Source organism: Leptonotus elevatus, chromosome 8 (genome assembly GCF_054856555.1).
Source record: "Leptonotus elevatus isolate MCC_2025b chromosome 8, RoL_Lele_1.0, whole genome shotgun sequence".
Classification (NCBI taxonomy): Eukaryota; Metazoa; Chordata; class Actinopteri; order Syngnathiformes; family Syngnathidae; genus Leptonotus; species Leptonotus elevatus.
Window position 1 is genome coordinate 13851944 of NC_141246.1, and position 27361 is coordinate 13879304.

Here is a 27361-nt window from a genome sequence, read left to right on the forward strand (position 1 = left end):
AGAAAGAAAAATAATTTTCTTGGAGCAAACTCAGGCTTGAAGAGGGAACATACTAGGCATTTGTTTGTATGTTAGACAAAGGTGTGTTTTACATGATTCGGCCACTGGAATGTCATCTCCAGTTCCTCAAAAAAGCATCCATCCATCCATTGCACATAGTTTTTTAATGGTGCATCTGTTAGATTGGAGAAACTAGAAATGGAGGGTGTAGCACTTTTCAGTCTGAAATAAAATTACAGAAGCGACTTTTTTGCCCCCTCATTTATACTCAGTGTTTTTAATTTAGCATCAAGTGTCCCAGGACAATCACTGCAGGGACTGCTTCTACATGCTGGGGAATTTTACAATTTGTGAAAGCAAATCTTAAAAGCTTTTGGTGTGTAGAACATGATTAGATCCTGACTGATCATGTTGATGTGTCAGGAGATATGAATAATCAATGAAGATACGCTCCTATGCGTCATGCATGTATCAGGGGATCACTAAAGGTAATTGAGAAATATGCCGTGTGTAAAATGGGATTATCAGGCTCTCAAACATTTTCTGCAGATAAATAGGAAATGCAAGGCTTTGCCAAGTAAAAAGGTTACAGTAATAAACAAATCCGCTCAAGTCCCACTATCCAATTATGTGCCAAAGAGGCCTCAATCTAGCAGGGCCATATGCCTAAAAGGTTGCAGCCTGTCACACTCAAGTCGTACGATTGGTCAACAGATAATTGGCACTTTCGTCCCACATTGGTAATAAAATGGTAAAATTGTTATTACAACACGTTCCTCCTTGCAAACAAAGCTTTCTTCTCTCTTTTCGAGGTTGTCCTTTGCTTATTGTATCATTATTCACTTCTTTGTTGAATTCATCTTAAATGTTCCAAAAGTGGAACCTTGGTGAACTGGACTGAATTGTAACATCAGAATGAATTAGGGGATTGATTGGTGGGTTTTGCCATGTTAACAAAGGTTTGTATTTTGGTTTCTAACCCAGGCTCTATGGATATTCAGAAAAGTTTATTAATAAGCAAATGTACATACAATAGTGGCAGCACGGTTCATTATAATGCTAAAGAACACAAAACGGAGACATATGTATTTTTTTTATACAATATTTATTTTGTCAAAATATCCCCCAAAAACTAAAATGGTAGCACTCTTTACGCATCCTGTTTCTTTTCTTGCTGCAATCAGCCCGTTTCAGAGTACCTCATGCAAATACAAGGCCAGCACTCAGCCCGCAACATAAAGCGGCTTTCGTGAGCATGACGATCGCCTGTGGAACCTGTGCTTTGTGATTAGTCCTTGTGTAACAGTAGGCTGGCTCCGTCCTTTGCTTCTACTTGCAGATGCGAGCCAGTGTGTGTGTGTGTGTGTGTGTGTGGGGGGGGGGGGGTCATTTAAACTCGCAAAGGCAGCTCACACAGACACACACACGACACATGGGGACATAACCAAACAAAAATAACCCCCCACCTCCATTGTGTTGACAATTTCACAATGAAGCCATGCAAGTAAGTTCCATTTATCAGAAGCTTACGCTGTTAGCAAATATTTGCATCCAACAGTACTCAGTGCAGCTCTGCTTACCTTTTTTATTTGATGGTGTGTTTCACCACTCTGTACCCAGATTGCAAATTAATGTTTTTTTTGTTAATTTAACCCAGTGAATTAACACTTGGTCAATTATGTATGTGCGAGTGTTTTTTTTTTTCCTTCTCCAGGCTTCTACTGTGCTCCCCTTTGGGAGACCTCGGGGGAACTGAAAAGCGAGAAAAGGCCTTTCTGTCGTGTCTCCCTCTTTCGGTCATTGTTTTTCATGTTTCTTGGACAGGTTGTACTGCCAGTTTTATTGACATTTTCAATGACAATGAAGCGCCATTAATTCATTCAATCAATCTATTTCTCGATGAAACTAGAAACATTCAGTTTGTGTAAGTTAACCCCTACTGTTTGCTACCTCTAAAAGCACAGTGATTCTTTCCACAGACCCTTCATTCACATGGAGGCTGTGACTTTGTATATACAGTAGAATGGCAATAAAGGCAGACAGCTTGGACATTGTTTGATTTATTATCCACCTTCTGTGCTCTTTGACTCAACCATTTCAATCAATTTCCAGTTACTCTCCTCCATTTGGGTGATTTAGATAGCACGGCAAAAGAATGCCCATCCTTTCAAATGCAGCGGAGGCCTTCATCAAATTAGAATTGAGAGATTATTCAAGGCCGAGCGAAATGACAAAATCAATAGTTCAACGCTAAAATGAAGAATGGGCATTCGTAGGGGATCACTCCCTTGACTGCTCCTTCCCCATCCATCTCACCTTCTCAACTGGTTTCAGCTCCTATCTCAGGAAAAACAAAACAAAAAACAAAGCAAAAGCACTTCCTTAGATAATTGCAATCAGGAGTTTGGCTGATGATACATCCTTGGACCATTTCTAGCTGTGTGTGTTGGTTAAGAGGTGGTGGGAGTGGGTCTTTTGGGCTTTTTTCCAGCCTTCACAAAGCCCTTTGCCTCCCACACTCACACATGGGCCTGTGCAGAAATAAACACAGCGATGACACTGGGTCTGACCGTAATTAGACTGTAAGTCAGACAAATGCAAAAAATATGTATTTTCTGACACCACAAATTGCAGCTGTGTGAATTATTTTTGACAAATTGTTCTCAAGAATAAAACATTTAAAAAAAAAAAATGAAAAATGCTTGCCCAAATTCAAACATTCTATTAAATTGTTTTCCAAAGTTATCATCTTCCTTTAAAAACCCACATTCATGTGAAAAGTGCAGCCTTCCCTCCTCGCTCTCCTCTCTCTCATCCTCACCTGCACCCACACTCACACACAGACACTTTAAACACATCCGCACACACGCTCGCATAAAAGGACGGCAATCCATCAATGTTCTCATTGCTGTCATGAGGAAAGAGACAGAGCTCTAAGCCAGAGTCGTCTAACACAAATTTGATTTCGTTCAATTTGCCTCAAACAGCGACATGTGAGCACTGGCGGTGCTAATATAGACTGGCACATTTGCTGCTAACAGCCATGTGTTTGGCTCTCTTTCAAACACTGGCCATATTCGTATTGCAGCTTTTTGTTGCATTATACAGTTTGACGTTATGAAAATGAACAAAAAGACTGATACTGTGTAGTATGTTGACTTAATTTGCTCATAAAGAATATGCAAGAGATGTAAAAGTTTATCTTTGCAGGTTGTAAACTGTTTTTTATGCCACAAACAACAAAATATCACATAACGCCAGGGGAAATGGGTATCACGATTAGCCTGACCTGCAGTTAAATGGACTGCAATGAGTTGTGTCTGGAATTTAAATGTTCACAACTATAAAGTGCCTCGTTACACCACCAAGTGAATCCGGATGGCCCAATGGTGGTCATGCATCACAAGTGTGTTAGAAATGTCAGCTTATCGAGCTTACAATTCTTTATCCGCATGTGTGAAGTTGATGATTTGAATTTGAAATAAATCACGTTATCTTGTTACCAGTGAACGCTTTATTCCATCTGTCTCCCAGCTCTTCCTGTCATTGTTAGCATATTGTACATGCCTTCTGTGGCAAAGCTATTGACATTTATCTGTGGCTTGTCATGTAGCTATTACTTCTGTGAAACTCAGCATTTGTTATGTCCTTTTTTTTGTTCTAGCACAGTGTGACACTACCCCCTGTCTTCATAGACTACAAAACAGAGTAATGAACAAACTGAGCATGTGCCATATTGAATTACCTTCCGTAGTCTGCACATTAAGAATAAAGGCGCGTAATTGAGCACGATTCAAAACTTGATTCGGGCCTTCCAGTGTGTGGAGTTTGCATATTCCTCCATGCGTATGTGAGTTTTCTCCATATAGGGCTTCCTCTCAAATTGCAATAACAAGAACCCATAGTGAATGCATGGGTTAATGAAATATTGCTGATATGTTTTTTTTTCTTCTGTTCTTCATTATTCAGGTGGCCAACTTGGCTTGCTCCATCTCTAATAATGAAGAGGGTGTCAAGCTGGTTCGAATGGCTGCAACCCAAATTGATAGCCTTTGTCCTCAGGTAAGTTCTTTCTCTATGTTGTAAAGCATTCACACAAGCCTTGTGTTGAGTGCTTATGTCTAAAAGGCATTTTAAAAGGATGCCTTTTTTTTTTTAACAAATGGAAGGGAGCTGAGACTTAAAGAATCCAGGTTGGCAGAATGGGGGAGCCATCCATCAATAATGCGTAGGAGGATTTTATAGTGCTGTTTCTCAGGATGTAAGCACCAGTGGAAGTTAAAATCAATACATTGTTTCCAGGGTTAACAGTGGGTCTTTTTCACAAAGGACCCAACTTTGTGAGAAGCAAATAAGATGAGGTTCGAAATTCTGATGGACTGTCTGATGCAAGAAAATTATCATTTAACTTTGCAAATCTTAACCCAGATAAGTTACGTACAAGACCTTAAACTAATGTTGTAGTTCTCGAAATCTGTCTTGGTCAGCATAAGTGTATGAAAGCAATCAATTTTTGCAAACTTTCCTTCAAAATTGTCAGCGGGAGGACGAGACATAATTTCAGACAACAGAGATAAATGAAAAAAAATGTAATCATCATTAGCTTTATAGTTTTTATCCCGCTCATCTTATAATAAATTTAAATATATGTATCGCTCTGGTGCCCTCTATTGATAACCCATCACTGCCTTTGTTACCAAATAAGGATCATTTGACTAAAACATGATGTAAAAATTCAAGCATCAACATCTGATTTTGTCCCCGTGAGTGTTTATGTTTGGTGTAGTCCTTGGTAGGCTCAAAATGGTCCTTAGTAAAATTCCAGATTTAAGATGGGTGCAATAAGAGGTGAGGACAAACCAGTGCTCGCTTTTGACATTGTTAAAATGGTTATAAGGTCATGCAACGTCTCCTTGGTTGTACTGGGACTTGCACACTTTGCTTCACATCCACGCAAAAGGATGGGCAGGATTCCCACAGGACAGCACACAATCATTGCACATTTTATAAATTACTGTAATAACACAAAAACACTGAACTACATACACTAATGCAAGTAAAGGAAGCACATTTTATTCAAGAGGAAATGTTTAAAAAAATGAAAAATAAATGCTGACCCTAGAGACTGTAGAGTCCAATACTGCAGCATCCGGAGCTAAGGCATGACAACAGGGAAACATTATGTTAATGTGTGGCCATTTATCCTCAAAAGAGGGGGTTAAAGATTAAACTCGGCTCCTTTTTGCATTAGCATTAGTGCGCTGAGAAGCAGACAGACTTGTGTACTGCTTTCTAACACTGCACGTCAATGTTTGGTTTTCTAGTCTGAATCATATTTCTTATTTTTGCATCAGTCTATAATGTATACTATATAATACCAGCAGTACCCTTGCGTAGTAGCAACCCCTCCCCCCACCACCACCCCAAAGAATCATACCATTCTAGTGCAATTAATCCCTTAGAGATCACTTACAGTATCTCATGGATATGCTTAAGTATTGTAAAATTTGTGGAAGTCTAGTAGCTTTAAATACATTGTTATATGAACACATTTTGTCCAATATTTTTGGTTTAGTTTACTTTTAGGACATTTGACTTTGGAAGTTGCACTATATTTGTATCAATATGCCATCCACCACTGATGTTGGGTGGTCCTGAAAATGCTTGAAAAATGCTGGACATTCAAGGGTGTATATGAGCAAACTATTTTAGAGTGGCTGAGGAATAAAATACTCCTGTTGGCCCAGATTTGAACCCCAATCTATTGGTAAGAAACCTTCTTCCTGGCCACAAATTAAAACACTTAAAAAACAAAGTTAGGCTAAAATTAAAACTTTAAACATTTATACTTTAGAGTCTGACAACCAATGAAATGTAACCGTTTGTCGGTCTTGACAGGTTATCAATGCTGCCCTCACTTTGGCTGCCAGACCTCAGAGTAAAGTAGCCCAAGACAACATGGATGTTTTCAAGGACCAGTGGGAGAAGCAAGTGCGCATCTTGACTGAAGCCGTGGATGACATCACTTCTGTGGATGACTTCCTGTCTGTGTCAGGTATAAACCGGTGTTGAGTCATCAAGTGACAAAAACGTAATTCTGTTTAACTGACTATTATTTGCTCCTCATCCAAGAAAACCACATCCTTGAGGATGTGAACAAATGCGTCATAGCACTTCAAGAGGGAGACGTGGACACTCTGGACCGAACTGCCGGAGCTATCAGGGGCAGAGCTGCTCGAGTTGTGCACATTATAAATGCAGAGATGGAAAACTATGAACCAGGCGTCTACACTGAGCGTGTGCTGGAATCCATTAAGCTCCTGTCTGAAACTGGTTAGTACATTGGAAAATGTACTCACGTATAATTAATGTCAATACTAGTGTTTTTATCTTGGGGGAAAAAGGTTTTTACACCAACTGTCTTACTTCTTACTGACAGAAACATTTTAAATCACATACACTAAATATATATAAATACTTTGCTCATGGTGCAAGGCAGAGTTTATAGAACACCATCATGCTGGGTTCGTCTGCAAATAATAGATAAATGGCATTGCAAATCATGCTAATTAAATGGTACATGTACTGCTTTTTATATAGAGCTTTAGCTACACCATATGGTGCCCAAAGCGCTTTGCAATGGCCTCTCATTCACCCATTCCCACACACATTCAGACACCAGTCGTCGGCTGCTGCCATGCAAGGCGCTGCCAGGTCCACTGGGAGAAAATCAGGTTTCAGTGTCTTACATGAGGACACTTGAACATGGTCACCAGGGGTGAGGATCGAACCCACAACCTCACGGATGGGAGATGACCGCTCTACCACTGAGCCATGTCACCCCAATTAGGCTGTTTGAAAGGCAAACTATGGCTTGTGGAGTGGATATTGCTATATATAAATAACATGTTCCAATTACAGTGGAACCTCTAAAGTTGAACACCCCAAAAGTTGTATATTTGGAGTTCTACCAACATTTATAAAATACTGTATAACGAATTACAGCAATGCCTATAAAATCCCAGTGAGTCCCAGTGTCTCTACTCTGCAAACAGCCTTCCTTTTGCCATTTTAAATGTCAATCAATTTCAAAAGGGGAGTGGTTCTACTTCAGTAACGTTAGTTTTATTAATATTTTTTATACGGTGATTTGCTTCAGTTTACTTGGAATTATTATAATGTTACTTTTAGAAATTGTTGGTACAGTTCAGCTTTTATGATAGTAAAAATATGAGATGGAAAAGAATTCATTCACATAACATTATCGACTGTAAAATATAAGATGCGCTTGGAAGCGAAAGAGCGTCACTGAAAAGAATGTGTTCAAGGTTGTGTTGAAGGTACTACCATGTAAAAGATATTGGTAAGGCCTTGTTGCACACTGGTCCTATTGCAGAGCTGCTCCTGATGGTATTGGAAATTTTGATGCAAAGACTTTGGCAAATTGAGTGATGTGTCACACAGCTTTTATCAGCCTCCCAGTGACGTCAGTAGATTATAAACACACCTGTCATGATGTTCAGTGTCCCACATTGATTATTTGGCTGGCGTACAAACCCTGAATGCCACCTGTTCACTCTGGAGTATTCTTTACTTTAGTGGCTTTACTCAATTTATCATCTGTTATGGTTTTGTTTTTTTAATCATAAACATGCACTCATGCAGGCAAACCGCAGGTAACTTGACGACTACAAAAAGCAGGACATAAATCCACAAAGATGTTGTGATACTGCATGTTGCGGGTTTAATGTGTCAGGGCAAAGTAGAGTACACCATTTGCATTGGCAAAATAAGCAAACAATGGAAAGAGCAGAAATTGGATTTAGCAGTCACCTATATGTGCGATTCAAATCGAATCACAATCCCTCTTTTAATCAAGCCAGCCCTCTGCATGGTTTAATTCTTGATTGTCACCCAAGTGTTCCTCATTCACTTTTTTTCTCCCATTATTGCCTGTTTACCTCGTCGCTATATCTTTTGTTTCCCTTGTTGTGTCCGTGTGCCGTGATAATTGGTAACTCAATCATCTATCCTTTCAGCTAGCTGATAAATTGCAAACAGCATCAGGTGAGTCACGTGCTCACACAGTCATCAGTCTGAGGCTCATCTGGCACTGACACCCCCATAATAGACCTCCTGGAGCACTCTAGTTATATGCTGTCATGGGCACATTCTTCTATTATTGCATGATTCTCTTCATTTGATTGAGGTATTTAATTGATAAAGTACAGTGGACACTTAAGGTTAATTTCATATGACTATAACCTTGTCTCACATTAAGACTATAAAATTATGCTGCTATTCCATATTCCATTAATGCTTCATGAGGTATCAAGCTTGAGTTAGCGGCTACCTAGATTTGTAACTGTGTTGTGTGTGAATGTGCTTTTTGTTGAGTTTATATAAGGACTGTAGCTATATAAACATACAGTGCAACATTCTCTGTATTCCTCAGAGTTTTGACTGGAAAAATATGTTTCCCCATGATATTGATTCTTGAAGTTGTTAAACACACTGCCTCTTAGCACATAGCAATATGTGACGGTTAAAGTGCCTCAACATGTTTCTGTTGGTTTCATAGCTGCACTACACTATGATAAAATAGTATAGGGTGTATACTTACTGTAAGTGTTGTTTGCATTTTGACTGCAAAACTCAATTTTGGTAAGATGAATATTTTGGTGCATTAAATTATCTGAACACTAGAAAACTGCTTTAACTAGTGTAAATTGGAGGATGTAACATTTTATGAGTCTTGTTAATTGCATGTAATTAGAAGAGTCGAAAATAGTAAACATGATTGCCCCATGTTGGCCCTTGTATTTAAAAAAAAAAAAAAGTGTTTCTGCTTCCTGGTTCAAGTTTTGTGGTCCGAGCTGGGGTGTTTTTAAGGGCTACAATGCACAACTGATCTGGACCATGAAGTACTTATTGATCCTCCTGAACTTTTGCTTCCCTTGCTCCCTCAAAGACCTGAAGTCTATGGATTTGATCACAGTCAAGGGGAAATCTATAGCTGAGGGAAAGATGATTCAATGTAGCTGAACAAAGGAAAAGGATGCAGGACCACACACTTTTAGAGGATACCAAGTCCAATTAACTCGACTCTTCCAGCAAATCAATAGCTGTCACCAATGATTTCACTAAGTGTTTCAAGCTTTTTGTGGTATTCATTGATGTGATGTCCTCCCCAACCCACCTTTCTTTATCTTGTGAATGCTTCAAACATTTATTCTGGACCATCTTTTATGTGCCGTGTGAACAAAACCAATGAGAGGGATTTCTTAATTTATTAGACAATCATAGTTAAACATGTCTTAATTATTTACCTTCAAAATATTTTGGGTAGTTATATTCTTCCAACTTATTGTGAGTGTGAATGGTTGTTCGTATCTGTGTGCCTTGCGATTGAGTGGCAACCAATTTAGAGTGTACCCCGCCTACTGCCCGAAGCTAACTGGGATAGGCTCCAGCACCCCCGCGACCCGTGTGAGGAATAAGCGGTTCGGGAAATGGATGGATGGATGGATGGATGGATGGATGGATATTCTTCCAACTATGAGGGGAGCACCTTGACAGCCCTGACCTCAATCCCATCCAGCCAGGTATTTGCTCAGATCCAACGTTAGTGACCTATGACCTCACAAATTGCCTTTTAAATTAATTAACAAACATTCTTAGCAAACTAGAATACTGTAGCTCTCAGGAGACTTTTGCCAAACCTAACAATCTTAGACTTTAATACCCTATGACATGCCAGACTAGATTGTTCCATGACCTCTACATGTAGCGTCATCATTTGGCCCCAATGCAAGTGGACTGTATTGCTAAAAAGTTCAAATAAACTCTTGTAAATTGGTTTTATTCAGATTCTCACCAAAATATAATCTTACTCGACATGTCCCACCCCTCCAGATGAGAATTGTTTTTAGATGTTATGCTTCAAAAATGACCTTGTTGCCATTTAAGGACTTCCCCTGCCTATGTGTGTGTGGCTGATTGTCATTTAATTGTGCGTTTGTTTACATCCATGACTACTTGTCCATCTTAGTGACAAGGGCCACATCAACACCAAGACACGTCTAACCTCTGACCTCGTCTCAATTTGCCCATCCTTCCCTCTCGTATATTGAGTGTGATCAGATTAATGGGCTGGCCCAATTGTGGCAGCCAAGGCACACAACTCTTGTGTGTAAAGCTGAGCCATAGATTCCTGACAGACAATCTACACATCGGCCCAGGATTGAATCGTGTCCTTGAGAGGAGGAGAAATCAATAGCTTAATGGGAAAGTGGTTATGGTCAAACTCTTTCTCTCCTGGTCTCTTCCTCCCTTCTTCTTACAAGACACTTTTCTGCCAACTACTGTAACTCCCCATGTTTAAACTAATCTCCTCTGCAAAAAGAGGGAGGCACATTTTAAAGTCAATCATTAATGTGGTGCCTGGAGAGGGTAGATTAAAAAACTGATATATGGCCTAACTTAGTGTGCCATTTCAAGATGGTGGGGGGGGGGGGGTCACTACTCCTAGTTATTACATAGGGGCATGGTAAATGGGATTTAGTCAGGATTTTATGGTGAGTAATAACACATTCTTACAGTAGCCCACATGCTATGCCTGTACATTTTGGGATCATTGTAACAGGATGAAAGCCATTTCATACTTGGTTACCCCAAAATGCAACAACAACAAAAATGTTCAGATTGTAAAAGCAATGCTATGTATGTTGAATATACTTTTTGTATTTGTTATATTTGGCGGCAAGTAGTACTGTATGTATCAAGCATGCATTCAAAGCAGTTATCCTCAATAGACCCCTACACTCTGCAGTTTTTTATGACCATGCTGCTCAGCTGGAGTCTCTCTTCAAAAATGTTTTTATATTTCTGGGAAAAGTTATTTCAGTCGAAACGAGAAGTAAATTCACATCTTGGTTGTATAGGAGAGGTCTCTTAATCAGCATAGTGAGTGTTTTAATGAAGCAAACATGTTTCATAATGACATGATATAGTGACATGTTCCAGTTCAAAAATCTTTGAACATCATATTTTCACTACAGGAAGTTTCATGAACGGGGAACAGTAAAATCATACAAATGCAAAGTATTGAATGCATTAGGGCAGCATGATGAATTAGTGGTTAGCACGTTTGCCTCAGTCAGTGGGTCTGTGTCCGAACTTCCCTGTGTGAGGTTTGCCTTTTCATCCTGACCTTGCAATGGTTTTCTCCAGGTACTCCAGTTTTCTCTCAAATTCCCAAAACATGCATGTTAGATGAATTGAATGCAGCTGTGAATGGTTGTTTGTCTCAGCCAGGGTGTCCAAACGTTTTCCTTCCATGGCCGCATACAGAAAACTCAAAGGATGCAAGGGCCACTTTGACATTGTCCAACTTAAATTAACATGCTAAAACCAATAAGTCAAGCCATTGTGTATTGTATTTGCATTTATTTATTTATTTTAATGGAAGGGTGGTTGGATGGATGTTATTTTTAACACTTTTTAAAGGTGATCATGTCATGTGAGATGCATAATTATAACCCAAACGCAGACAAAACACGGGAGTTGGGAATCAGAGTCTTTAGATACAATAATACAAAGTAACAACAATGTGCAGGGCTGGATTCAGATGGCCTAGAAGAAAACACTTGATGGAGAAACCTTGATGAATAAATCTTGAGCTGGCTGGAGCAGATAAAAACCTAGACGTGCTGACAAAAGTGTCACTCAGAAACTCCAACTAGGGAAAGGCACGATTCTATAGGACAGAATAAAAACCTATATGAAAAAAATACTACAGGACCATAGCTACTGCCATCATTATCATCACCATAAGCAACATAGCAATTGCTTAGCAACTCCAAAATAAGAGTGATTAGACAAATTAAGAATGATATATCCATCATCATAAGGGACATACCAACTGACAAGATCATCATAAGGGACATATACTGAACCATAACTAATAAAATGACCTCACGACCCAACCCAAAACACACTCACCTATGACCCAATGACCCAACCCGAAACACAGTCCTAACAGATAAAGCAAACAGTTTGGATTTTTTCATGATTTTGGGTGGCCGACAGCACTGTGTCCCCCTAGATTAGCGCAGCCGTTTGTGTGTATACAATAAAGAAGGTAAGATCACAACCACCGTCTGCTGTTAACATACTTGAGAAACGTTACAGTGCTGTATAAAGAAAAAAATTGAAAATAGCCACTGGAAACAATGTAATTCAGTCCAACTGCGGGCACCTTGGACATCCGGATTTCACGATGATATGTGCTTGGCCTCATGGGAAATGTGGTTATTTCAAGGGAAAATAAAGGGAAAACAATATCGCTTTTGTCCAAAGGTGCCGCCATAATCAACGAAAACCAAATTTGTTTTAATTTGTGCTACTTTAATGTGTCAACACGAGCACCCAATAGGGTTGTCAAAAACACGCAGTATTGAACATGGATGGATGGATGCATTAACATTCTTTACTCATAAAATGTGCCAAGTTGTTAGGCAGGTTTTAAAATGTTTTTTGATTTGTATTGTATTTTGTTTCAGTTGGGTTCATTTTGCTTCCTGGTTGCGGCGGTCTTTATAGAGTGTTTCGTTCATAAACCTGTTGGTAAGTAATAAAGCATTTTTCAGGGTTAGCAATATAATTTTAAGAGACTCCATTTGCACCAGGTGATACAGGCAAACATTTGCCATGCACTCAGGACTGATGCTAGCAGCTAACGTGTATGTGATTGCTTTTGCAATTCACTATCCACACTGTTCGTGTGGGATTGAGGATTAGGTTGGGGAAAAAAATGCATAAAAAAACTGGGTTGTGCTATTTAGAGCTTGTTAAACACCTCAGAGGGGCACGCCATCTCTGCACTAGGGGTTCTTCATTGTTCTTGCATAACTTCCTACTTTAAACTGTGCCTAAGCCTGGAGGGTGAAAAAATCCATTCCTACATGGTCACATTTAATTCCCTTCATCATTTCTCACCCGGAATGAGTGAAATTGCTCCTTACCATCAGCAACCTTGCTCATTAAGAGCTTGCAGAACATTTAAATATTTCTATTTAAAATGCCTTCCCAGCAATTCCCAAAAGCCTATTTTATGCTGCTCCAGTAAGTGGATTAAACTAAATTAAAAATGAAGAAAGTGAGAGATTTTGTTGTGCCTTTTATGTTTGTTTCGACATAGCTTAACGCCAAAAGAGGTATGCCTCAGATATGTGCACCTGTAATGTTAGCTGACTAATCAATTCAGTTCATTCATCTTCAGCATAGAGAAAGCAAGTAAAAATGAATACAATCACTCACATTCATGTGCAGGATAACCCTTTGCGCTGCTAGACTTGTTTGTTGTTAACTCTTTTATAACCCTAATAAAAATGTTACTGTCTCTGACAATGACAACATAATAGAAAAAAAATCAATGTTTGTGAAAACACCATTTCACAAGTACCTTGTTTAAGAAAAAAAACATGAATTGACTTGGACCTGGAAAATCTATGATAAATGGTCAGAAGGAGAGAAAAGAAGGGGACATTTTTAATTATTATTGAGAAGCAATAACAGAGTATAAGCATAAAATTGTGAATGTCTATGTGGGTTTGTGGGATTATGTATGGAATAATGGGATGGATGGGAATATTTATGACTTTTGAGTTAGGTCATATAGAACTGTGTTTTTTGCGTTGGGTCATGGGGTCATTGTGTTATGATGTTGGTGTTATCAGTTGTTATTCAGTTGTTCTGTCTCTAATGATGATCATGTTGGATGTTATGTATTAGCAACACTTAGTTTGTCTAGTCTTATGCAATTACTATGTCCCATGAGTTAGGTCAATGTGTTATGATGTTATCAGTTGTTATGCAGTTGCTGTGCATTTGCTATGTGCCTATAATCACTCTTAGTTTGTCTAGTCATTCTTCCTGCTTGCCCATGTATGCGCCCAAGCTCGGGGCCCAACATAGGTGTGCCCTAGTTTATCCATCTACATACATTGCACCTACCCAATGTGTAATCTATTTACAGTAATTTTTAGACTACAAGGTGCACCTGACTATAAGCCGCGCTAGCTAAATTTGGGGAATACTCGAGTCTGTTACACATATAAGACGCACGCGACTGTAAGCCGCAGGTGTTTTAATGTTACCGCACTGGGTTCTCGCTACTTTCTTTTCCATAATGAGGGTGCAAATTGTCTCGCTCTCGTTCTGTCTCTCCTACTGTATTTGGGCTCACTTAGTTTGTTTTGCTCTGCCTGACGCTCTTGCGCTTCCTTTATAGTGCGCCCCATTGTGATCTGATGGATAAGCCGCACTTTTGTATTAAACACAGGGTCAAATACAAGTGAAAAAAGTAGCGGCTTGTAGTCCAGAAATTACCCCATGGTGTAATCTATTTAGTGTCTGCATCTTTACAATAATGGTAATAATAATATTAATATTTTATTTATACAAATAAAACAAAAATGGCAGTGATAGTAACAAAAATAAATGTAATCTTTTTTCTTTTTTTTATCCATTTGATCCAATGATCCAGTTGTTAATATTAATTGATTATTTTCTATTTTCAGTTTATGTAACTTGTTTTCTTGCTGACAGTGAAAAAAAGGAAGTGAGCCGGCTCTTTTTTGTAAAGTATATAAAAACAGCTTACTACAAACCCAATTCCAAAAAAGTTGGGACACTATACAAATTGTGAATAAAAACTACAATTATGTGGAATTGCCAAATTTCAATATTTTGTTCAGAATAGAACATAGATGACAGGTCAAAAGTTTAAACTGAGAAAATGTATCATTTTATTAAGGGAAAAATATGTTGATTGTAAATTTCATGGTGCCAACAAATCTCAATAAAGTTGGGACAGGTAGCAATAAGAGGCTGGAAAAGTCAATTGTACTTATATAGAAAAAAACAGCTGGAAGACCAGTTACCACTAATGAGGTCCATTGGCAACTTGATTGGAGTATAAAAAGAGCTTCTCGGAGTGGCAGTGTCTCTCACAAGCAAAGATGGGTAGAGAATCACCAATTCCTCCAATGTTGCGCAGAACGATAGTGGAGAAATATCAGAAAGGTGTTTACCAGCGAAAAATTGCAAAAAGGTTGAAGTAATCATCATCTACAGTGCATAACATCATCCAAAGACTCAGAGAATCTGAAACAATCTCTGTGTAAGGGTCAAGGCCGAAAAATCATACTAGATGCCTATGATCTTCGGGCCCTTAAACGGCACTGCACCGCAAAAAGGAATGCTTACTGTAAGGGAAATCACAGAAAGGGCCCAGCAATGCTTCCAGAAAACATTGTCGGTGAACACAATCCACCGTGCCAGCCGCCGTTGCCAGCTGAAACTCTACAGTACAAAGAAGAATGGAGTGTGGCAAAGTGGAAACCTGTTTTGTGGTCAGACCAATCATGATTCGAAGTTCTTTGTGGAAAATTGGGGCGCTATATCATACTGACTAAAGAGGACAATGACAACCCAAGTTGTTATCAGCACTCAGTGTTTAAGCCTGCATCTGTGATGGTATAGGGTTGCATGAGTGCTTGTGGCATGGGCAGCTTCCACATCTGGAAAGGTATATTCAGATTTGAGAACAACATGTGCTCCCATCCAGGCATCATCACTTTCAGAGGAGAGCTTGCATTTCTCAACGAGATAATGCCAGACCACATGCAGCACCAATTACAACAACATGGCTGCGTAGGAAAAGGATCCGGGTATTGAAATGGCCAGCCTGCAGTACACTTATTTCACTTATAGAGCACATTTGGTGCATCATAAAGGGAAAGGTGCAACAAAGAAAGCCCAAGACAGTTGAATGGTTAGAGAGACGTGTTAGACAAGAATGGGACAGCGTTCCTATTTATATACTTGAGAAACTTGTCTCCTAGATCCCCAGACGTTTGCAGACTGTTGTAAGAAGAAGAGGGAATGCCTGACAGTGGTGAAAATGGCCTTGTCCCAACTTTTTGGAGATTTGTTGACACCATGGAATTTGAAATCAACATGGTTTTCCCTTAAAATGATACATTTTCTCAGTTTAAACTTTTGACCTGTTCTCTATGTTATATTTATATAAATATTAAAATTTGGCACTTCCACATAAATGCATTCAGTTTGTATTCACAATTTGTATAGTGTCCCAACTTTTTGGGGAATTGGATTTGTACATCACTTGCTTTCTATCTACCAAATATACTCAACAAAAATATGAACGCAACACTTTTGCTTTTGCTCCCATTTTTAATGAGATGAATTCAAAGATCTACAACTTCTTACACATACACAATATCATAATTTCTCTCAAATATTATTCACAAGCCAGTCTAAATCTGTAATACTGAGCACTTCTCCTTTGCCAAGATAATCCATCCCACCTCAGAGGTGTGCCATATAAAGATGCTGATTAGACACCATGATTAGTGTTCCTTAGACTGCCCACAATAAAAGGCCACTCTGAAAGGTGCAGTTTGTTTTATTGGGGGAGGGGGGGCATTTTGGGACTCAGAAAAACCCCAAAGGAGAAGTGCTCTTTATTACAGATTTAGTTAACAATATATGAAAAAAATGGAGATATTGTGTATGTGGAAGACGTTTTAGATCTTTAAGTTCATCTCATAAAAATGGGAGCAAAAACAAAAGTGTTGCATTTATATTTTTGTTGAGTGTATATTTGGTTGATTTATTGTTTTTGAAGTATCTCCCTGTAACCCAAGTTGCAGGGATAGAGTGGGTCGAATGCCAAATGGAGTGAACTGGATGGCAAGTCCAGAGTGGGTGAAAGTAATCATCCTTTTTGTCTATTGTGCATTGCCAGCAGGTGTCTGTATTTGCCAGTCTCATTTTGTGCGTTTTGTACATTTTATATTGAGCGAGTTATGTGGTGTGTCTTATCTCATGTTGGATTTACTCTAGGTTAGGTATAGCAAAACTGTTTTTATTTTTATTCATTTCACTCCAGAAATCAATGGGTTGGAGGCGATATGTTTAAAAGTTTATATTTCAGTGAGCTGCCGGGACTGTTATGGAGTGGTCTGAGTTAAACAACAGTGAATGCATTTTTTTTTTTAATTGATGTGTGATATTAGAGAATTTTGCAGGTTTGGAGTTTGAAGTCAGGATTGGGCCATGTTTGGATTGTAGTTGCATCGTGTGGTACAGTATTTAAAGAGCTTGATGATTTTCCACCAGGGTGTCAGTTTTATGGGAATTATGGGATTTGTAAAGCAGTGGTGTTGTTTAATAGTTGTGTTGAGGAAAGGTAAGTGGTTACTTTAATTCAGCCTTTTTTTTTTAATTTAGTAGAATTGTGTTATTAAAGATTTAGTCGATTTAAAGAATATATTAAAGATTGTGGCTCGGTCAACCAGCTATGCACCAATATCCATCCACCCATTTAATTGTGCGGGTATTGTTTTTTGTTTTTTTGTATCACCAGCCACCAGTGCTGTCCTTCTGTACTACACGAATTCTAATTTCAGCACAATTCAATTGAACGCACAAGCATCGCCTCCATCACCTTCGACCGACCAGTTTTCTACACAATGGGAGTTTTTCCTGCACTGCTTGGCTTTTGTTCCGCTCAAAATGTGTTGATCTTTTTTTTCCTTCTCAGGTATTGTGATTTGACAGGTTAAGTGGGCTTGTTTTCTTCTTTGCAGTAAATGGCACATGCCTGCAAGTGTGCCAAACAATCAGGAAACTCCACCAAGCACACCTGAACTGAACTGTAATTCAGTGGCAAACAAAGAGTGATATGTTCCAGTGATACCGTTCTCTACCGTCGATTTAATCATGCACAACAGAGGATATACTGTTGTGTGATAATCTCACAATATTAACAAAAGAGGAAAACAGTTACAATAAACTACAACTTCAACCAATTGTATTTGTTTACTTTTTTGTAGAAGTTTTTGCATGATCTTGATGATCATAGGTGGGAGGGAGAAGGTTGGAGCCTGCCAAATAGATAATAATCAAAACCTCGAAAAAAAACTTTCCGATCTCGCTTTGTTTTACTGCTATTTTGATTGTTTCTTTAGAACTCAATCAACGTGAGTCTTGAGGCAAACTGTTACGATGTCAGGTCAACATCCTTTTCAAAGATACTGTTGCTGTTTTGTCACACATATTTGCTCTGGTCTCTGATTGCCAGGATGCTCTTTAATTTTTTGGGGTTTTTAGTAGTAGTTTTTTTTTTGGGGGGGGCTATTTTTACTGCAGTAGTACAGAGCCTCTGTGTTTGAGTGTCTATAAATATTTACCCTAATGAAATGCATGGTACCATACTTAAATCTTCAGGACTCATGGAATGCAAAACAACCTTACACAATGTCAAAAGGAGTATTAAGTTACCCCTTCCTGCAAAGTGTCAAAATCTTTTTTTTCTTCTTTTTTTTCTAAAGTCATGCCTCGTTTTGCTGAACAAGTGGAGGTAGCAATTGAGGCGCTGAGTACAAACCCGCCACAGGCCTTTGAGGAGAATGAATTCATCGATGCATCCCGTTTAGTCTACGATGGAGTCCGGGACATCAGGAAAGCTGTCCTCATGATAAGGGTATGTCACAAGTGTTGTTATATTTTGACCGTATTCTCATAAAACTGTTTCGTTTGTGTCGTAAAATTTACTGTATTCCCCAAAAATGACTTTTTCTTCTGCCATGAAGATTATTTTGCTTGTAACGTATGCTACATTTGTTAGTCTATTTCAACTTAGTTTTCATGACTCTAGTTTATTTAACTATTTATTTTCAGTATGGCCCTACTCCTCCAGTTAGTAACATTACTAAGTAAAGCTAACAGGTCACCAATAGTACAGATACAGAACTACCATTACACAAAAATTTGAGGATTTGAATAAAGATGTGACAGAACCCAGAAATGTAGAAATAGAATGGAATCTTCCCTCCAGAAGCATAATGTCCTGTAGTCACACTTTATAAACCAGTATAGCCGAATCACATGGGCTAACAATTTTTGTGAACATTTTACCCTTGACAGAGATCTGCAATCCACAGAATGAATTAATTACAGTTACGCTAAGGGCCATTAAGTATAGCAAATATTATCAATAGTGATTAATGTACCATGGTTTTGTGTATGGATATGTTTGAATTTGTGTTGATAACAGAAAATCTAATCTCAAATAAAATTGTACACTTTTTTTTATTTTATTTTATTTTTTTAAGATGTAGCCTATGTTGATCCTGGAAAAATAACTGATTGAAAAACTCATTCAAATCCCAAATGACTATGCTGTTCTTGCCCATGATGAATACAAACTTCTGACCACAACTGTGTGGTCATTGCAGAACTGCTAAAACGACAAATCTAATTGTAGCCTTTGCACAAAACTGTACTCTGTTTACATCTAATGTTTTCAACCTGCACTATTTTACAATAATATTTCTCTTTCAGTCTAATGAATGATTTCATGATGATTAATGATAACATAATCTTTCACAAACAGATGTCAGTCCATCTGAAGCAATACATACTGCATAAGACATGCTGTTTGCAAGATGAATCTCTTATGAACTTATTTATAGGAAATGGCATATATTTATGGGTTCAGTTGTATTTATGGGCATCATATTGTCCCCTGGGTCAGGATGAATAACATTTCAGCCCTGACAAATATTGCATTAATAGATCTCATTTCAGAGATGTCACATCCGTGCCATAAATCTTGCAGGTCATTTAACTGTGTATCACAATAAGAAGGCTGAATAACAAACATGATCGTAGCAGTTCTACTAGCTCGCACTCTGAAATGAAACTATCTGCATTCTGTACCCGAGCTGGCCCTTCTCTAGTCACCATGTAATTCATTTATTCAACTTTATGCAGGCTGGAAGCTTTCCCGGTGCAGCTCATGAAAAAAATCTAATTATGGAAAATAATTTGATGCTGGTAAATAATGTAAAACAGACAGCTTTGAACTTCCGTGGACCAGCTGGATTCATAATCCTATCCATGTTCAAATTCTTCCTACCAGAAAACAACTTTCTCTGTTGTCTGACTATCATATTGGTGAAAATGCCTATGACAAATGTAATGCTTTATGAGCCTATATTGTTATATAGGCTTTATTTTTCTCCCACTTAAGCTGAGAAAAAGCTCCTTAGGATTTTTTTTTTACTGCACAGATCTTATGAGCTGCCATTAGATTAAGAAACCAATTTGCCACAGTATTTAAAATTCTGAGGTAGGTATTGAGAAGCGAATAAAGCTGTAATAGAAGTTATAAAAAGCATAGCTCTGCCTTTTCCCTTATGTTGGTGCACATGCACATAATAGAGTAGCGGGAAAATATGAATACATTAAATGTAAATCTGTATGGAATAGTGTTTACACTGTTTTCCATGGCTATTACTATATGTCTTGTCTGTCCAACCAATAAGATAAATCACTCCATTAAATATCCATTAAGCGCAACCTAAAGATGCAGTGAGCCCCCCCAAAAAGGGGGTGGGGGTGTTGGCTATTTGCAGTGTCCAACAAGTGTATTAGCCCATCATCCAATCCATGTTTAATGTTAAATTATCATAATTGATTTCAAAATTGGCTAATAATTTTTAAGTCAACTACCCCCCCCCCCCCCCCTTAAAAAAACAACAACAAAAAGCAAGATGGGGTGGGTGTGATGGGGGATATAAAATGTCACAATCTAATTATTAACCTACAGTCCTCAACAGGGACAGAAAAAAGTTGTTTTGTGGCTGAATGTTAGACCTAATTGATGTCTGCCACCTCAGAAAAGTCCAGCAGACCAATTAAAATTGAGCATAAAAAAGTAAATTCATTCCTTATTTCTGTTAATAATAAAAAAATAAAATAGAGAGAGCTTATTGATAACTTGAGTCTGCAAGCATGCATTGTGATATTGGATGATTTCTTCTTGTTGTTTTATGGCAGGTGGTCTAATAAATATGTGATTGTTTCTTCAAATATTTGTATCTTCACACAGCATTCACACAGGTTTCTTCATTATGCGGCAGTGTGTTTGTTTTTGTAAATCTTTTAATCCATCACAATAAATATGTCTCCCAATTTTACTGTCGCAAGTTTAACAGTAGAATTACCTCATGTGCCCTGCAAGATAGGGATCAGCAGGTGATGATGTGTGATTATACAACACGGTGCAATGTCACATTACATTGCATTGCACATCGTGGCCCATTTAAATTAATGAGGGAGCTGCGATTTTTCATGCAGTTCTAATGTCCTTCTAGACTTAGTCTTAGTCATCTATTGATGAGTTTTGGCTGCTGCTTACAGTACTTCTGAAACCATTGCCGTATATTGTCGGTAAGGGTTGATCATTCTTTTTATTTCTTTGATCATTATCACAGACACCAGAGGAGCTTGAAGATGACTCAGACTTTGAACAAGAGGACTATGATACACGCAGTCGGACCAGTGTCCAGACTGAAGATGATCAGCTTATCGCTGGGCAAAGTGCCCGGGTAAGTAAACGTCCCTTTCTCAATTATTGTGCCACTCAATAGAGTAAATATGACCTTGCTTGGCATGAATAATCTACATTTGTATAGATAACTGCTGGGCAAAAGTGACTGAGCATAATTTGAGTGACAGCAACTGTTTCCTACCTATTCAATTATTCCAGCTAGATTCAATTACTTAGTATGAAAGTCAATATGAATATATCCCTTACAAGGCTGATTATTTCTAGTACACACTAATCAAGAATGTTAGGGGTAAAAATCACGTTCATCAACAATGAAATATTTACCAAAATTCCTCTCAGATGGCAGACTATACAGTAGATTACACCCTGCCAAGGCTGATACAGCGATCACTGCGGTCTGGCTTTTGTTGCACAATGTTTATATTTCACTGGGGTCCATCTTAACGAGCATTATGAGGATATCAACACTGTTCCCAAACTGTACAGAAAACCTAGTGGTGTATTACATGTTGAATGAATTGTAAATGGCTCGCGTGTGACTTGGCTCTATGCCTTTCTGTTTGGCGCAGGCCTGCATTATACTGATTCGGCCTTCATGCTCGGTGCTTCAAGTTTATGCACAAAGAACAGACTAATAAATAAAACTATGGGACAAACATATTGTGGTTGAGTGGTTTTGTACCATATCATCAATATGCATTGTCTTTTGATACGCCATGGTGCATACAAAGCCAGGGCAATGACAGATATGCTATTCTCCCTACTATAAGCTACACAAAAAATGGCACAACCAGGATTGTAAAATCTTATGAACAATCTAACTTTTATATTGCTTAAAAATAGGGTGTCCAAACGTTCTCTTTTGCGTTCCCTTTTTTGCCTCCTGTCCAGGCATCGTTGTTTTTTCTTTAAGCTTACCTTCGAGTAGTGACAAAACAATAAAATATAATGTTTGGTACCAAAATTCTAAGTGGAATATATTAATTGGCAATGGTGAGACCGTTCTATTATTGAACACTATCACACCGTTGACTCCCATGTTGGGTTCTGTTGTTTCGTTCTGTTTTCACATCTATACTGTGCAGAAACCCTTGTAAGTTGTGTCTTTTAAATAATTTAGTTGAACTCTTCCAAGGAATCCAAAAACAAAAAGTTTTAAGATCACCAAGTTGGAAATCCAGCCATGAACTAAAAGAACAGAGCGTGGCATTTGGATCACAAATGTAGCTCCGGGGAGTCTGTGGGGGTCCGGGGTGTGAAGTGTTTTGAGTCGTTTGTATGTACTGTACACTCCCACTAAGGCTCCTGCAGTGTAACATTGTCGAGCCATCTGAGCTTAAATGCACCAGCTCTGCCACGCAAAGTTGTTTCACAGCACCAAACTACTTCTCCTTGGCAGGCAGCTTCGCTATGAGTGGGCAGCTCATTTTGGGAACAGTCTAAAGTCACAGCATGACTCTTTGTCATAGCATGTTGGTGTGAAGAAGGCTGTGATATAAGTTGGATGTAAGGGTGACATGGCTCAATGCAACAGCTTTCGACATGGAGGTTTTATTGTACGTATGTGTACGTTGAGCCAGCCAGCATTATCAAAAGTAATGTGTGTGATTAAAGATTTAATTTACATTATGCAAAGCTCACAATACTTGTGGCCTCTTGCCCCACACAGTTGTATTGCATGTTTAGACATTAGACACTCTCATACCCTCAGAGACTAAATATTTACACATGCAAAAGACTAGCGCATCCATAAAAGATGTGTTTGCTGCAGACCACTGGTGATATGCCCAGTTGGGCCCAACCTGTCATGTCAAGACAACACTCCCTGCCCTCTCATGGTAATGCTAAGTGCATACTGTTGAAATGTGTTAGTATTGAAACAGACACAAGGACACATAATCCCTTTGCACCATAGGAACTGACATGTGCCTACTGAGATTTGTGGTCATGAGCTCTCTATGTTCTGCCAGACCCGTGGGACATATGCTCAACAAAAATATAAACGCTTTTGCTTTTGCTCCCATTTTTTTATGAGATGAACTCAAAGATCTAAAACTTTTACCACATGCACAATATCACAATTTCTCTCAAATATTGTTCACAAACCACTCTAAATCTGTGATAGTGAGCACTTCTCCTTTGCCGAGATAATCCATCCCACCTCTCAGGTGTGCTATATCAAGATGCTGATTAGAAATCATGATTAGTGCATAGGTGTGTCTTAGACTGAAAGGTGCAGTTTTGCTTTATTTGGAGGGGGGGGGCGTTCTGAGTTCCCAGGAATATAATAAAACAAAACCGCAGTCCTCAGAAAAACAGTACCCCAATTTGCAAATGACCTAATTTTCGTACGCACAAAAACCACCGCCGCACGGGGCGCAATCTGGTTGGCGGCGCAGTTAGTGCTGAATTTCCCCATCTGCGCGTGCTTAGTGGATTGCACGCTCCCGGGTTGCTCCATTTTTTAATGGTTAGTGCCGTGCAGAAGCTACGCGAACCTTTAGTGGATCTGGCCCGCTATCGTTTTGTAGCTATCCTACCTCCCACTACTTGCCTTCTTGAACACTCGTGTTCATATCACACACGTCGTACGTCAAATACGCCGGTAACAAACAACCGCCTCCCATTTGTCCAGCGAAGCGTCAGTCAAATTCATGCTAATTGGTCTAGTAAAAAAAGAATGAAACCGGGCCATTTTGTGAATTTATCAATTCCCGGATGCTCAGACAGGATGTAGAAAAAAAACTGACATGTCTGGGAAGCAGGAGACATTTAGTCACCCTAACTTAAGTATAATCTTGTATGATTCAAGTAAGGCATCATGTATGAGATGGAAACACTCGTTTATGATAGAGTTTGGTCTTCTCATCAGATGCAGATATACAATAAGCACTGGTCGTATAACACTGCATATACAATGCAAAGTGAATCACTCCACTCACCCCGTAAGCATGCCCGGAGCCTCACTTAGCACACTGATTGGATGACAGTGTTGATGGGTCATCCATAAAATTGAACTTGCCAGTGTCTGGGCAATTTATTTCAAATGAACAAAAATTAAAGTCATTTTAGGTTGCCGCGTTGGGTGAAGAAAACCGGAAAACGCTCTAATCCCCGCAGACGTTGACTCACAGAGTGTATTGGCACAACACTCCCTCGGCTGGATTTGCAACTATGTTAAGCTCTCGAGGACCGCTCCTTGTTGTTATCAGTAAAGTCGGGGAAGGGATTTGAGGATAAGTGAATTCTAGAGAGTGCAGTAGGAGGGAGTGAGGGAGGGTTCTACCGAGTTCCTTGCTGTCCCTCATGACGTCCCACTTGGTTCACATGTTTACCTCAATGCTCTCCGGTTTTTTTCTTCCAAGCTCTTCGCTCTTGTCCTCCTCTCTCTTTTGTCACACCAATTTCAAAGTGAGTTGAAGTACCAAACAACACCCTCACTCACTTCCAAAGTAGATCCCTAAATTTAGAAACTGACTTTTTACTCAAAATTTCACTTCTTCTCCCCTTTAGATGAAGCACTATCTGATGTTATTTGTGTTTCCTTACTTGCTATAGTTGGCAGTACAAACCTAAAAACCTTCACATCTGTGATTCTCAACAGACCACTGCCATTATGACACCAGCAACTCTCTGTTCAGTATAAAATCATCCGTCAAGTGAATAATTGATGCCAGAAGTTTGTTGCAGCAAAGACATGAACAGCCAAAAGCATGAACCACATGCTCTTGGATCTTGTGGTCACAATCAGCGATGGGAACGGCAGTCCTTTTGATTAAACTGAATCATTAAAATCAGTTAATTAGAAGGATTTCTTCAAAAAAAATTGGTCACCGAATGTGTTCAGTGCTTTGCCATTCAGTTCCTGATTTAGCCCTGTGATTCAAAATTACTCTCTAATACCTTTACTTACTAAGGGACAGTGCGTTCACTGACTGTAGTACACAATAATTTGTGAAAGACGAAGCTTCACTTTGAATGGTATACATGTATTAAAATCATTGCACACCATATCCTTTTGATGGGTAGCGATTAGAATCAATCGCGGTGAATTAATTCACAAAGTGATAAATGTTGTTCATTCGCAGTGAACAAATCACAAGTCGAATTCATTATAGTCCCTCCCTCATCTGCTCGCTGGGTACGTCATTCACTGAAGATTTACGCGTTAATGACAGTGTGTGGCAGTTCTAAACCCGGCTGGCATGATCTTAACTGACCATTCAGTATGTTCACTCAAAAGATTTCATTTGCGAATCATCTGCGAACGACACATCACTAGTCAGAGTTCTGTTTTGTTGCACAACACACTCACAGAAAGGACATAAAAAAACAAATTGAACATAGCTCATCAGTCCAGACTTCTGGACTAGTGGACTAAGTTCAGGGGACCGTGTACCTTTTTACAGTACAGTTTTAACCTCGACATGCTGAGAGAAAACTTGGCTAAGGAACCTCGGCGTACGGACAAAAGTGTCACTCAGAAAGTCAAGCTAAAGCAAGATACATTTCTGTATGACAGAATAAAGGCATGTATGACAAAATAAGAGTGACTATTCCAGGAACATAGCAACTGCATCACAGCTAACAACTTCATCACAAGGACCATAGCAACTGCATAGCAACTGACAAGTTCATCATTATAAAGGACATAGCAAATGCAGAGAAACTACAAAATAAAATCACTAACCAAAATGTGCGAGTGTGAGTGACAAACCCAGCTTAATAATAATACATGTATAGCAACTGACAACATCATAACAACACAATGACCCCATGACCAACCCAAAACAAAACAAGGATGTGTCGAATCTAATGAATGGATGGGATAATGTATCCGGAGAACAATAAGTTCTACAAACAACATGTCAAGAGGATGTAGATTGGTGCAGTTTTCTCACCCAGCATGCCGTTTAAAAGGATCACAATCACACTGATGTTGTATGTTTTGGCATCAGTAATAGCGGAACTCCAAACAGGCCTTGAGGGCCCAATTTTGTTTGTTTGTATTATGCTGTTCTGTCTTTTCCCAGCTAAGCACTATGCACACATACTGATCACAGGGCCAGCGCTCAAGGACGCTGCATCTGTTTTATGCATCTTTGTGTCTGTTCTTTTTCTTTCCAGAACAAATTGTTTTGTTTTTTTAATTGCCGGACAATGCATTTGCTTTTTTCTTCCTGACGCTTCTAAAAGGCGACATGAACCAAGTGATGCACTTTCTCACTGAGCTCACCCGGCACCCCCGCACACCAGCTTTGCTGTGAGGAAATGAAATTGGATTTAAAAACGTAGGGTGACTATTTCTGTAAGAGAATACAAAATTTTGCCGGACAGTTAATAATAGATAAGGTTTCAAAAACAAGGGTAACTTTTTTTCTGAACTGTGCTCATTTATTTCTCCTGCATGAGTCAATATAATCGACCTAATGGAAACGAGGGCACTCCCACCTCTCTGACATAATGTTGAAAAAAAAATGAATTATTCATCCTTCTGGTTTAATACGTGAGGTAATTATACATTTACCTCCCAAATAATACAGGATTCTTACTGCATCTATGACCTTGCCACAAGATTTATACCATTTCGGACCTACCCCTAAAGGCCGGAGGGAAAAAAAAGAGAAGTATTCACAAGACAGTGGAGAAAAAAGCATAAGAAAAGATGGGTACAAGATGTCAAGGGTTTTGAAAAGGTCTAATCATTAAATGTAAAGTTTAGAAGTTTAGTATTTGTGAAGAGCAGACTTTGGTGTTGTGTATTAACATAGAAAAATGGAACAAAAACTGCTAAAGCTGACTCTTCCTCTATATTATTTTCTTTTAACTAATCCCATTCTTATTCACCCATTTCTTCAATTCTGCTCCCCATCCTTATCACCCCCTCTTCACCTAAATGGTTCTCCTCTGGCA

The 27361-nt window shown here is 38.9% G+C and overlaps 1 protein-coding gene across 1 annotated transcript in view; it reads left to right on the forward strand.

Moving 5' to 3' along the window:
• Positions 1-27361, forward strand: part of ctnna2 (catenin (cadherin-associated protein), alpha 2) — a 215438-nt gene that overhangs the window by 170171 nt on the left and 17906 nt on the right. The window contains exons 10-14 of the mRNA XM_086083087.1: positions 3970-4062; positions 5899-6055; positions 6133-6333; positions 18423-18574; positions 21372-21485. Of these exons, the coding sequence (XP_085939213.1) occupies positions 3970-4062; positions 5899-6055; positions 6133-6333; positions 18423-18574; positions 21372-21485 (717 nt within the window). The remainder of the gene's footprint in view (positions 1-3969; positions 4063-5898; positions 6056-6132; positions 6334-18422; positions 18575-21371; positions 21486-27361) is intronic.